The sequence below is a fragment of the Sorghum bicolor genome, chromosome 8 (genome assembly GCF_000003195.3).
Source record: "Sorghum bicolor cultivar BTx623 chromosome 8, Sorghum_bicolor_NCBIv3, whole genome shotgun sequence".
In the NCBI taxonomy this organism is placed as follows: Eukaryota; Viridiplantae; Streptophyta; class Magnoliopsida; order Poales; family Poaceae; genus Sorghum; species Sorghum bicolor.
The window spans coordinates 113325-127531 of record NC_012877.2 but is presented as its reverse complement, the minus strand read 5'-3'; the positions used below and the strand labels follow the sequence as shown (position 1 = coordinate 127531).

The window sequence follows — 14207 nt, the reverse complement described above, 5'->3', positions numbered from 1 at the left end:
TATACCATTATACCATGGGTAGCACTGACAAATTTGACTTTCTTGTAAACCTTCGCCTCAATTCCCTTAATTAACATAAATAAACACAATTCCCTGTGCAAAACGCATGCAACTCGTCAGGCAGCCACAAACAGGAGGGAACAAGAGCAGCCACTACAGGTTAATACAGCCACCGATCACCAAGTTACTACAACACCGACCAAAACCATCATGTACAGACACAAGAAAACAAACTACCATCAAGCCAAGCCCACCTAAGCTTCTTAATCTCTTTCACTCACAAGTCACTACACCACATTATAGACATATCTCTATCTATTTCAGCTTCAGCTGCTTTGTTCTCGGCACAAAATTTTTCTTCTCACTCAAGCTTCTCAAATCATAGAAGAGAATGAACCTGATCATCAACAAATAAACCAAAAGGAAGGTCAGTTTTCAGCTTGTTTGTGCACCAATACATATACACCTGCTCTTGCTAACAACAACAGAAAAAAAAAAACTAACCAATGGCACCTGGTAATTTCAAATGGCTGGACCAGAACTCAATGTTCATTTTGGTCAATTCCAATAGCAATAAATACTCATGTACCAGCTCATAAGCACAACTGACAACACCACTATTCACCTCAGGTATACTATGTGTTTTTGCAACCAGTTACTTCCACAAAATGCCCAAGTTTGAACATGTCAGCACAAAGTCGCACATTATCCAAGGGAATCACATTCCAAATGCTCTGTTATAGATATCATTTGAACCCAGCATGTGCAACTTGTTCACGTCACTTGGATATAACATCCTCGACATGTCTGACATAGCAGTGTTATTCCCTTGTCTGGAATCACTCCACCCATCCCAATGACCATTTGTAACCTGGGAGTTTCTGGGTTGTTGCGGAATCTGAGCATAAGGGGATACAGGACCATGGTTCTGAGCTAAAAATCTGGATGCCAGGTAATTATCATTCATATGGTTCAAGCCATCCTGCATAGGGTCTGAGAATCTCAGGTTTTGATGAGACTGCACATTTGGCTGTACATGTAACTGAAACCTTGGATCACTACTTGCTGATTGCAACTGTGCTTGAAAAGCAGGGGTATTTTTCATCTCCAGCTCTGGACCACCAATTCCAGGCATCAGCCCTTTGCCCACAGCTAATATAGCAGGATCATCAAACTCCATATCACTTGTGTGCCTTCCAAACTGAGATTGGTAATGATTACTGTTGCCACCCAAAACAGTATCCCGGAGAAGATTGTCTGTGGAGAACCGCAAAAGGCATGAGAAATCAAACTAGTTATAGGAAAACAAGGAAAAAATACTGAGACAGGAAACAAACCTTGGTATGTTGAGCCATATGACTGATTAGACCCATCCTGTGATGAAAATCCAGAAGAAAATGCAGAAGTAAATCTAGAAGGAGGATTAGGACCATCCTGTGCTGGAAGTCCTGAAGAAAATGCAGAAGGGAACCTAGAAGAGGTATTAGGTCCATCCTGAGATGAAAATCCAGAAGAAAATGGAGAAGGCAATCTAGTAGGGGGCTTAGACACTTCCTGAGATGAAATTCCAGAAGAAAATGCAGAAAATCTGGGTAGGGGGACAGACCCATCATGAGACGAAATTCCAGAAGGAAACCCAGGAGTGGGGTTCAAACTATCCTGGGATGGAAACACAGAAGAAAATCCAGGAGGGGGGACTCTTGCTGGTGCTGAAAATCCTGGGGGAGCAGATATTTTAGACCTCGATGTACCTGAGAAAGCAAATTCTTCGTAAGCACATAAACTTATCACTGGTAAACATAAAAATCACATAATAAGCACCAACAGATTAACAATCTATTTGCATGAGTCAGAATATCTTTATCAATTCTGAATGAAAAATAAGTGCAGCACATAGAAAGTTCATTCAATTACAATACCTATCATTTTTTTTTATTTACAGTGCCTATCATTCTGCTCAGTCAGGCAAAGTAGTGAAAAGGTATCATAGTACTCACCAGCAGTTGCCATATCTAATACACCAAGAGAGTTGCCATTGGAAAAATCATTTTCTAGAGATTGGAATGCAAGGCCATTCTGGTAAATATTTCCTCGAGAATTCTGGGGCAGCAAACTGAAATTCTGCTCAGTAACAGTGCCACAGTTTCTGAGAGATGAATCTAACAAGTTCCCTTGGTTATCCTGTCTAGCAAATGAAAATCTGGACTCTTTGCTCGCAGTTCCTGATTTCCATGAAGGCGCAGTGAAATTAACATCATTATTTTCAGATTCCCTAAGCATCCTAACAAAATTGTTAGCAGTCGAATATGAATCATCCCATGGATTAAACTCTGACGACAACATATCAGAAATTATTCTGCTCTCATCCTTATTTACACTTATGGTCTTGTCAAAACTTCCTATACTATCTGAACCCGTTGCTCTATGCTGAAGACTTCCTATTCCAGGATGTCCAGAAACATTACCATGTGTATATACAGTCCCTAGCCCATCTTGCCCTCCATTTGGCAAGACATAAGTGTTATTTATTGAAGAAAACCCCGTCTGTGAAGAAGCTCTAGTGCCAATCATCAATGCAGGGTTACTTTCTGTATCATTCCACAACGAACTATCCAATGTACTAGGAAATTGGGCAAATGACGAATATGATGGTTGCTTTGAACCATCCAGTAGTATACTATGAAGTTTGTCAGTGAGCACTGTAGAATCTACTATATCATTTAAAGGAGTCACACTACAATTTTGCAGCTCTGAACTCCAATCAAGACGCTTATCAGAACTATATTGACAAGAAAGAATAGTATCCTTATTTTCTGAAGGTAATAAGAGCTCATCAAGATTGAGATGAGATTGGTCTTTGTCAAAATTCTGATCCATGGGCACAACAACAGATGTGCATGGCATTACATCTGATTGCTGATTTCCTGCCATACTCTGAATATCATTGTTGCCACCTAATTTTACTGAAGATATCTGAGCAGATAGCTTTTCCATGTCAGTGTTCCTGGATCCAATATCTTCCAATATTTTCTCCCCAGATTGGCAGTCTACAGCATTTGAAGTAAGGCTTTTAGGAGTAATATTGGTAAGTGAGTGGTCACCATCACTCGTACTTACATCTGATTTAGATATTGCTAGACTTGATACAAAATCTGAAGGACTTTTGCTGGTAATGTTGTCTTTCTTAGATAAAACCAGTGGCTTAGATGCTGGATGGGTTAGCTCGCCATTTTCATTTGCAACTTGATTTTCATCGCTTCCTTTTGACATCCCATCAGATACTACAATGTCATCATCATTCCAAGCTGAAGGTATTGTCGAGAAATCTATGTCCAGTGATGACTCCAGTGATGATAGAGCTTGTGTTTCCTTTGAAATACCAGGCTTATACGGCTGCAAGGTTTTAGACTCTTTTTCTGACACCTGCTGTCCTGATGACATTTTTGTTGCTGTACTTGTATCATCATTCCACGAAGAGGGTGTTTTTGTACTGGAAATTACTGGAGAACTTGAAAATGGATTACTCTGTGATTCTGATTTAGGTTTTGTATGAGATTGTGATGATGTCGCCCCAGTAGCTGTTGTCCTGGCATTCAAATCACGCTGCCCCCTGCACATAAAAAAGGGAAAAAAAACAGTAACACAGTCCTCAGCTTCAATGCATAGCAAAAAGGTAGCAGAAGACTTTTAGAGGTACCATACCATGAGGCAGCTGGTGGAAGTGTGGACCTCCCAGAACTACTGTTTGGAGGTGAAAGTCTGGGCTGGTTGGTGGTATTCTGCACATATGGTGGCCAGTTAATGGAGTATGTAAGCCAAAACATGATGAAATATCAGCGATTAAACCTAGACTAGAAAGCAGCATTAAGTTTTAAAAAAATGGCATGTCTTCCAATGCACTTTGAATTTTCAGTATAGAGAACATACAAGTGCTCCATTCTTGAATGTATGCTTGGCTGAAACAACCGCACTGTAAGAGAAATCATCTCCTGGAGGAGGCAACACAGTGCCTGTACGTCTTTGTGAAACACTAGATGCCATCTGGGGGACTCTAGTCCTGACAGGAATGTAGAAGAGTGAATGAAAAGTAGCAATTGGAACTATCAAAATTGTTTTAGCACAAAGTTCATCAAAGCCGTGCTTTAATATAATAAAACATCCACATTGAAGCACGCATACTTTTTTTCTAAATCAACTTACAAAGAACACCAACAGCTTATACTGTTATACATAATAAAACTTTCCATAGGGATGAGTTCATCAAAGCAACAATAATATCAATGTTTTCAGGTCGTCCGATTAATCGCGATTAATCTCCTCATCCTGGTCGGTCCCAGGTGTTCGATTAGGAGGTCCGACTCGACCTGGTCGTCCGATTAGTCATCCGACCAGGACATGGACGACCAGTTTGGTTACTCTGTTTTTGAGCCTGTTTAATTGGGCTGGTATGTGGACTGCTGAGCTTGCAGATTGGCCTGTTAGGGTTAGTATAGATAGCATGGAGGCACCTTGCTGGGGGGGTATGGAGATGCTATTGGTTGTCCTCTTTCTCCAGAAACAGTTAAGAAGGAGATGCTGGCTTACATCAAAAAGAATTGAAGGACTGTTCTTGTGGAGGCACAATGTGAAGATGAAGAGGAACAAGATGTTGTTGCTGCAGAAGAAGCTAAACACTAATGCAGTCTTGATGCTTCCTTTATTGTGTATAGTATAGTATATAATATAGTATATATAGAGAGGTATATGTCCTGATGTACATGGACGACCAGGGTCGATTAATCGACCTGGTTGACGATTAATCATGATTAATCGTCTGCTCGGTCCTAGGTCGACCAGGTTCAACCAGCCGACCTGAAAACATTGCTTAATATAATACGCATACACATTGAAGAAGACATGTTTTTGTAAATAAATAAACCCACAGAGAACACCAACAGCTTATATGTATGGTTTCAAGGGATTAACTATTATATCCAAAAGTGGAAAATAAATGGTGTTTTCAAAAAGGCAATGTGAGTACGAGTAGTTTAGACACAGAAGGAAAGTGATAGCCAGGACTAGCACATGACTTAGGGCTAAAATGAATAAGGAAGCAGAACAAGAAACTAAGGTTCCACAATATGTTAAAATAGCTCAGTACTACCTCGTATATGCTGAGATGATCTCATCTTTAGTAAAACTATCCTCCTGACTGCCTACATCATGCAAATAGAGACAATCTGGATTCCCACATGTCTGAGAAAAGACAAGAAACATTCAGGATAAGTGAATTGGATAGTAGAGTAAGTACTAAGTAAATGAAGATATCAGAACGAAGCAAAAATTGTACTATGTTTCGCAGCCATGCATGGCAATACTTCGTAGTACCAAAGCATGCCCTGCAACAGTCAACAACCATTTGAGTTACTATGTTGTGCAAAGCTTAAAGAAGAGAACAAAGCATCGAAACTCACCTTAGCACTTTCCCTTCCAAAACAAAATTGTGTACAGCTTGAATACACCGGATGGCCTCTTCTTCTTTGGCATAAGTAATATACCTGTACACATTTGACAAGAATCCATCATTGTTTAAGCAAGAAAAGAAATTCTGTATCTAACTCTTACACAAATAGAACACTCCCTACTGTCACAAATAAGACGTCCACAGTCATTAATGTGTACCTTTGACTGCTAGTTTCCATTGCTTGCAATAATTACAAAGTACAGAAATATCATAACATTATGCAACTACTATTCGAGACAGATATGCTCTAACTATGTCAAGAGGTGTTGATGATGAATGTTTAAATACATAGACTGCACATGGCACAAAACTCACTTATCTGTGACTCGAGGGAATAGCTTGTTGCGACAACATGCAAATAACACCAATGGTTCTTAAACAGTTTAGGACCATGATTACTAGATCCTCAACAAATCAGTAGGTAGCATAATCTCTTCAGGGAAAAACTAATTTGTTCATGTAACAGCATGGATAGCTAAACCAAGAAGTAACAGAAACATATCAACACATGCAAGAATTATGTAGAGAAAGTAAAGATGAGGAACAATGTATGCTCTAGAAGACTACAACCCTAATTTCACATGTTTGAACAAAGAGACCACTCAAATACAATCCATATTAGACATGTTGCAAGCATGCACATTTCAATATACACAGCAATTTCCACACTAGGAAAAAAATAGGCACCCTAACTCCATTTTGGTTAATTTCTTAATGATAATCCCTGACTCAATTCTGGTAAATGATAAGCAATGCATGTTTCCAGCATAACACAGTTTCAGAATACATCCAGATACTATCTTGGGATTTCCAAGAGAAATCACCCAGAAGTTTAAAAAAAACACATCCCAGGAGAACAATATAAAGTACACGAACCAAGAAAATCAGGCATTTCATTAAGAGATAAATTTCATTTATATCTGCACATGCAGGATTAAGATCTGAGCTTAGCCCAGAAACAGATACCTTGCATATATCTGATTCTTTGAATTTCATGCCAATAATACAATACATATCCTAATGTTGGCAATGAGGACACAAATGTTACTTTCAAGCACGGCTACGCAAATCAAGAGGCTGCAGGCGGCAAATCACACTGCTAAGTAGTTAAAGTTAAACTTAAATGACTAAGCTACTTGCAAGGATATGGACATAATTATCACATTTTCACCAAGTTCACTGGAAAACCACGTAACAAGATTGAAGTCTGTATTTACTTTTCTATAATACCAATGGTCCAGTATTGCAATGAAGCCTTAGAAACTTGAAACATGCAATTGCATAGAAGAAGTGGTAATTATTTGATATACCGTCAGACTAATTGACCAGTACTGAAAGTAGAAATCTAACTGCATATGAAGTATGAACAGATCATGCATGTATAGCATATGGTTCAGAGAGACATACACACTAATATTGCTGTTCGCTGATGCCTGAGAGGGAGGCCCAGTCGGACGGGAAACTGAAACCTTCAAAACTTTCCCATATTGACCAAAGTATTCCCTGCGCTCAAGTACCTAAACAGGAAATAATAGTAGAGTTAGTATGAGAAGTAAAATTTAAACATATCACGCACAACTTGGACAAATCACAAATCTGGATATGAACTCACGCTCTCATGGCATAAATGCGCAGGTAGCCCAATTATGTACACCAGATTTCTCTGGATAACCCTGACACTAGCCAGATGCTTCTTAGATTCTACAGTTGACATTGCTGTTGGTGGTGGTGCTGCCTTTGGCTTAACCTTTTGGGTCTTGTGCTTCTTCTCTGCATTTTTCTCAGCCACCGTCCTGCTTCCATCATCAAAGTAAAGGTAAGTTTGAGATACCTAGTGGCAAGGTCAACTTTCACAGATGGGTCCAGTTAACTAAGAGCAGCTCCAGTGTGATGGCGAACCAAGCAGCCTTTTTCAGGCAACGCATGCAGCCTTTGAAATCGTTTGCAAGTGAAGCAGCACAGCTCTAGTGTTCGGTTCGTTTTTGTGCTCATAGGACCCACATCAAACAATAAACAAATTAAAGTCCAGAACGCTCATCTGCTTTCTTTTGTGCATGGCAGTGCACGGCCGTACATGAAATTTAATATTCTAGCTTGAAGCGTCGAACCGAAAACAAACGCCGAACCGGGGAATCTTCTTACATGGTTCGGTTAAAAAGTGTGTGCATCGACTTTTCATCTATTTCTCTCTCCCCTCGGTTCGCTACGCATGCACACTGGAGCTGCCCTAACTATTCCTATTTCCCATGATATATAAAAGGGTAATCAATCGCAAAGACCTCATATTTCTCATCTCATGATATATAAAAGGGTAATCAACCGCAAATGTTGTAGTCAGTCTGTTGAAGTAAAACAGAAATTGATTGTTAAGAAGAGAAGCATTGTAAAGGACCTGTCACACGTGGCAGCCATCTTGACGATCCTGTCCTTGTCATAGCGTGTGCGGCATGCAGGGCAGCGACCCTCTGTTTCCTCCTTCTCAGCCATGTCTATGATGTGGTGCCAACACCAAACACAAATCTGCAGAGTTAAGTGGAAGTTATTATTAGATGACGTCGCACAGCGCAGGCAAGGCAGGATGCAATCTGATTGATTGATAATATAGGATAGGATAGGGTAAGATAGGAGGATGATGGGTAGACATACGTCGTAGCCGCATTTGCATGGCTTGAGCTGCTGGTCAGTGATGTCCATCTCCTCGGCACAGAGCGGGCAGGTGCGGTCACCATCGTCGCTCATGGTCGTCCTGGTGGATCGGAAGTCAGCCAGTGTGAGGAGAAACAACCACCCAAGTCCCAAGTATTATGCATGTGGAAGAATAAGAAGACGGCCCAGACTCAAACAGACAAGACATCAACCAATCAATCCTTAATAAGGTACAGTATCAGGAACTTGAGATCCCAAACATTTTAGGCACATCACAGGATAAAAAAACTGATACATGGGAGACTGAATGAAGTGTACAAGACACAGAGGGCATCGAACGTTGCCCGATTCTATCAAATCCGCAATCCAACTTTAAATCTATTGGCAGAAACATAGGACAGTCCTAAATTCCACCGGATTGCTCTGCTACGGGGATACACGCACGGACTAATAATAATACTAACAACAGCAATAATTACAGAAGAGGAAGGCCGGGTGGCGAAATCGCCATGAGATTGTAGTGAATCGAGCCGAAAAGAGGAAGTGGAGTAGCGGGAAGGAGAGGAACTCACATTGGAGGGCGGGTCGGGGGTCTCCGATTGCACGATTCGCGGGAGCGGCAGGGAACCCTAGAGGGAGAGGGAGGAGTGGGCGATTGAGATGGCGACGGCGGCGGCGGGATCAAGCAGGAGTGCGAGCGGATTCGAGGTCGGATGGCTGGACTCCGACTTGTTCCTTGTGGTTGGGGGTGCGCGGGCGGGCGGGCGGGCGGGCGCTGTGGACACGGAGGAGAGGAGGGGGAGGGGGGACGATGCGGTGCGCCTGCGCCTGCGCCTGCGCCTGCCGGGTGTGGAGGAAGAAAGGGAAGGAAGGGACACAGGCCTACGCCTGCGTGGTGGGATCCTCTGCGGCGTTCCCTGCGCTGTGGCCGCCATGCACCACCGCACCTTCCTCCGCTACACTTTCTTTTTATACATGGTCATATTTGATTTGATACACATGGTTATTACTTGTTACATTTAAAAATTAGCCTAAATTAACTATGACGTAGCTAGCGCCCAAACATCCAGCGCGAGCACCCATCCAAACGCCCCTTGCCCTCGAGACCTATCCGATGCAATAGAAGGAGCGTGCCTCTTCATCTCAAAACGAGTACACCCCGCGTGCAGCTTATCCCCCACTACACCGTCATGCCTCATCGCGTCGTCATTCAGTGTCGTGCCGTTATCCCCTATGCACCCATTGCCCTCCACGCCCCATCCCCACCATGCTCCATCACCCCAATGTCCAATGAAAAAATTTTCATCAGAAGATCTGTTGCAACATGGAACAATATGAGATGCAACATCAAAAGTATTACTTGTTAGCAACATCAAAACAAGTCTACTGCAACATCAAAACAAGCCTACTACATCAATATAACAAAAGGCTACTACAACATAGCTCATCAAAACCCTAACCACCGTTGAGTCCCTCAGATCCAAGGGAGGAGGAGGAGGAGAAGAGGGCTCAATCTAGAGAAGGACCGACCTACCTCGTCGGAGCTACCGCGATCATCCTCGTCTCCATTGAGGGGAGGGAGCGAGCGAAAGAGGGAGGGAGGGAGGGAGGGCAGCGAACTGCGGCGCCATGAGGAAGGGATGGCCAACCGAGGAAGAGGAATAGGGTGGCTACGAGGAAGGGGGTCGTCGGGGACGTCGCCACACTAGAGTAGAGGGAGAGGGAGGCAGCAGGGCGTGCGCTCATACGACGCACATGGGGGTGGGGCGCGGCTTGGTAGAGGAGCGTTGTGCGTGGTGCGGAGATGCTGCGGTGGGGGAAAAGGGCGAAAGGAATGAGCGGATGTGGGAAATAAGCAGAGAAGGACCTTTGTCCGTCCAAATGTGTATCATTATCGAATCAACTAGGACCCGATAGCTAGGTCGCTAAGAGCTAGTTGAAGACTTAGCTAAAAAAACTATGTTTATCTATTACCCCTCCTGTATGGATGTACTAAACTAACTTTGGTTAAATTTTAGCTAGCTAACAATTATCCCTAGTATCCAAAGCCCTAATATTGATTCAAATACACTGATATGGTAGATCATGAGACAAAGCGCATTGCTGATATATGAATTGAACAAGATGAACAGGATGATAAAGATACAATACCAAGTATAATGGAGAGGACACATGAGAGCAGAGCCGGTAACAATGGAGACTCTTTGCCCTAGGTAGTTGGAAGATAGGGTAAGACAAAGAAGAAGATGTTAGGACCACACATGTTGGGATGGAGATTATTGGCATCATGGATTGTTATTGGATCCATGATGGCTCTCTTAGATCCAATGGTAAATTGTTGACAACCAAAAGTAGCTAAAATATGAAGAGGACTTCATGGAAATGTTCTTGGTAGTAAAGCAATAGAAAAGGTATTTGCATCATTGAATTTGGAGTTCGGAAAGCAAAAAAGGGAAAGGAGTGATACCCAACCTGCAAAATCGACCTGGTGTTTCCCTACTGAGGCTGCCCTGCCGCCTATGCCTAGCCTAACAAAATTGGCCTGGTTTTTTATCTCAGTCCGAACTAATTTATTTTTAGGTCAGTTTTGGATCTATTTTTTGTACGATTTGGACTTGTTTTCTACTGGGTAAGACCATCCCCTCTATATAAACAAGAGAATCAGGATCATTTAAGAGAACTAACATCCAATCAACTTTTTTTAGATCTACTAGGAAATGTTTGTGCCGGTTGGGGGTAGAGGAAGAGGAGGAAGAGAAGGGAGAGAGGGTTGCGCCTGCATGGTGGGGATTCTTTGTGGCCTTGTTTGTGCAGCAACCACACCACCACACCCATCCATACTTCTGCTCCTCTCTTCTATGTGCATATAACCATGTAACAATTTCTTTTGCATTGATGAAGGCTGATTCAAACATATCCCTCTATCTTACCGATCTCATTTCAAGATCATGCTCAACCTATTATATTAAAAAACAAAGCATTTTTTTAAGTTTTTATTTAATAAACTGTTCTTTTTACCTGTTTTTTATACTTAAAAAACTACCATCGCACTCTTTGTATTGTATATTACTCAGTTTAATGACCCTCACACTCTCCGCTTTTTGTTGTTACTATTTTCAAAGTGACAGTTATGTTCTTGTACTATAGCCAAGCCACCTTGAGTTTCCCTGATACCAATGTGTCAAAAAAACACACATGTAAAATATGCTAGTATCTATCATATTTTGATGTAAAAATTATCTTTATTGTCTAGTAAAGTCATGTTTAGTAATTTTAGGATTAGGTTGGCTTCTAACATATTGTACAACTATATACATTTGCGGAGTGTGGAGGATGATGATTGATGATGGATGAGGGGGGGAGTCCTCTGGTTGTAAACTAAGGGGAGTCACGTTAGCATCATGTATTTGGAGGAGATTGAGGTGTTGAACTCGTAAAACTATGTGGTAAGAGCTCTCCCCTTCTTCGTGTGCGGTCAAGTTCGGTGAAGGTGGCGTTTGGTGTTAGTTTAGTCCATATCGCTAACTGATGATGGTAAACATAACATATAAGGTGGGGAGCCCTCACGACCTCATCTATCAGGCTAGTCTTCTTAGTTGAGTTAAGACCAAGGCATTATTATGTTGTGGACTTCACTGGCGGTCTTTGAGGGGTGTTGGCTTGTGTGTGTAGCGAGCTAGGCTGGATCCCCCCGCAATACATTCAGCTTGCTATAAAACACTCTCAAACTAGATGGCAACAGTAATTAAAGAAGGTTTAATTTAATTCAAGTTATCCTACGAGAGGGTGTTGCTATAATACGCTCTAAAACTAGATGGCCGTAGTAATTAAAAAATGATTTAATTTAATTCAAGTTAGTCATCTACCGAGAGGGTGGATTTTTGTTGAAGATCGTAGATTTAATATCGGTGTTCCACGGAGATAACATCGCATATGAAAGGATCAAGATGCCCAAGAGGGGGGGGTGAATTGGGCTTCTCTAAAAATTTAAGCAACCTATAAGCTCCAATTCAACCCCTTGTGCCTAGTGTGACTTAGAGAGCTACCGGATAAAAGTTTTGCAGCCTAGTTCCAATCCTATTCTAGCATGGCAATTCTAAGAATGTAAAAGCACAAAGTAAATGCTAGAAAGTAAAGGAGTAGTGGAAGAAAGTGCTCGGCGATGTTTTGCCGAGGTATCGGAGAGTCGCCACTCTCCACTAGTCCTCGTTGGAGCACCCGCGCAAGGGTCTTGCTCCCCCTTGGTCCGCACAAGGACCAAGTGCTCTCTACGGGCTGATTCTTCGACACTCCGTCGCGGTGAATCGCCCAAAACCGCTCACAAGCTTGACACGAGCCACCCACAAGAACTCCGGGTGATCTTCGTGCCTCCAATCACCACCGAACCGTCTAGGTGATGGCGATCACCAAGAGTAACAAGCAAAGAACTCTCACTTGACCCAAACAAGGCTCTAGAGAGTGGTGGATGCACACTTGACTCTTGGAACTCACTAGAGGAGGATTCTCTCAAGAATTCACTCAAAACTCAATCCTCTCTAGGCTCTTGCAACTCTCTTGCTCCACAACAAGTTTCACTGATGTTCAAATGGGCAAGAGAGGTCTCATGGACGAGGTGGAGGAGTATAAATACTATCCACGAAGTCCAAAGGTCGGCCAACCGTTTTCCACTGAAAACGGGGTCACCGGACGCACATTATGTTGCACCGGACGCACTGCACCGAGCGTCCGGTGTGACATAACGGCTACCTGCACTTTCCTCTGACAGGTCACCGGACACTAACTCCCAGCGTCCAGTGCACCGTCCGGTGCTCGGAGAAACTTTACATGCTCCCTGCGCATGGGACCGGACGCTACCCGGTGCGTCCGGTGCTAGCGTCCGGTGCTCAGGGAAGGCTTGCAACCTTCCTGGGTAAGGGACCGGACGCTACCCGGTGCGTCCGGTGCTAGCGTCCGGTGCCTAACCCTAAGCACGGCACTGTTCTAACGGCTAAGGACCTCACCGGACGCACTCACAGAGCGTCCGGTGCCCCTTTGGGCACCCAAACTTCGTCGAAACGCGATCGCTCCAAAACAAAGTTGGTTCCTCTCGATCTAAGGACTATCTCTGAGCTGCCTAGTGCTAGGTTTACCAAGTGTGCACCACACCTAAACCTAAAGCCTTGCCTAAGTCAAGCTACTAGATCAAAGCCCCTCTTAATAGTACGGTCAACGGAAAACAAAGTCCTAAACTACTCTAAGTGCCCTTCTTCACCATATGGCACTTAGACCTAGTCTAGTCTTGACGATGTCCATCCATCCTTTGAAAACCGAAACGATTTTCACTATTAAGTAGGCATGTACGTCCCTGTCCATCGAGTACCTATATACCATGACCTTACCTATGACTTTGCTTCTGCAAAACACACGTTAGTCATAGTAATCAACAATGTCATTAATCACCGAAACCACTAGGGGCCTAGATGCTCTTTCAATCTCCCCCTTTTTGGTGATTGATGACAACCTCTAATAAGAAAAGAGTTGAGGTTTTTAAAGTGACTTGGTTTCAATAAGCATATTACGATAAGAACAAAGGGATTAGTAATGCTTATATCAACCAAGTCCAATACCCTGCATCCAAATATGTGAGTGGTATACGACAAGATATAAACACTAGGCTCATAAGAACAACGGAGTAAAATGCGGAAGCAAATGGTAATATGAGCCAAAACACATGACATTAAGATATCACAATAACCACAAGTCATGTCTCACAACTATAGTATCTCACACAAGTGCAATGCATAAAAGTAAACGTGATGCATGATAAAGTAGCACACATGAAGAGTATCTCAAAAGAATAAACTCCTAACCACCCTCTCTAGCTCCCCCTAACTCCTAACTCTCATATGCACTCTCTCCCCCTTTGGCATCAAGCGCCAAAAACCTAAGAAGCCGGTGGAGGAGGCGGAGCAGTGGAGTCCCTCGGCACGGCCACGAAGCGAGCTGCATCATCTGAAGTGTCGGCCGTCGAGGCAGAGGAAGTGGAGTGACCCTCTGAAGCTGCAGGAGCTGGAGAAGC

The 14207-nt window shown here is 42.9% G+C and overlaps 1 protein-coding gene across 2 annotated transcripts; it reads right to left on the bottom strand.

Annotated features, from left to right (window-relative positions):
- On the bottom strand, positions 39-8926 carry LOC110429916. 2 transcript variants are annotated; one of them, XM_021446663.1, is made up of 14 exons: positions 8722-8926; positions 8150-8249; positions 7896-8023; positions 7116-7296; positions 6911-7020; positions 5454-5537; positions 5330-5378; positions 5144-5235; positions 3928-4057; positions 3703-3779; positions 1998-3610; positions 1338-1751; positions 505-1257; positions 39-397 (listed from the first exon to the last, which is right to left on the bottom strand). In XM_021446663.1, coding segments are annotated over exons 1-13 (3519 nt in total). In that variant the 5' UTR covers positions 8724-8926; the 3' UTR covers positions 39-397; positions 505-718. The 2 variants fall into 2 exon arrangements, with proteins under 2 accessions (XP_021302338.1, XP_021302337.1); XM_021446662.1 differs by having other exon boundaries at positions 514-1257.

Bases quoted from the DNA above. Each gene is read 5' to 3' on its own strand.
- LOC110429916 (XM_021446663.1), bottom strand. The intron at 7,021-7,115 runs GTGAGTTCATAT...TTTCCTGTTTAG, and splicing joins CGCATTTATGCCATGAGAGC to GTACTTGAGCGCAGGGAATA. The intron at 3,780-3,927 runs GTATGTTCTCTA...CCATATGTGCAG, and splicing joins CATTCAAGAATGGAGCACTT to AATACCACCAACCAGCCCAG.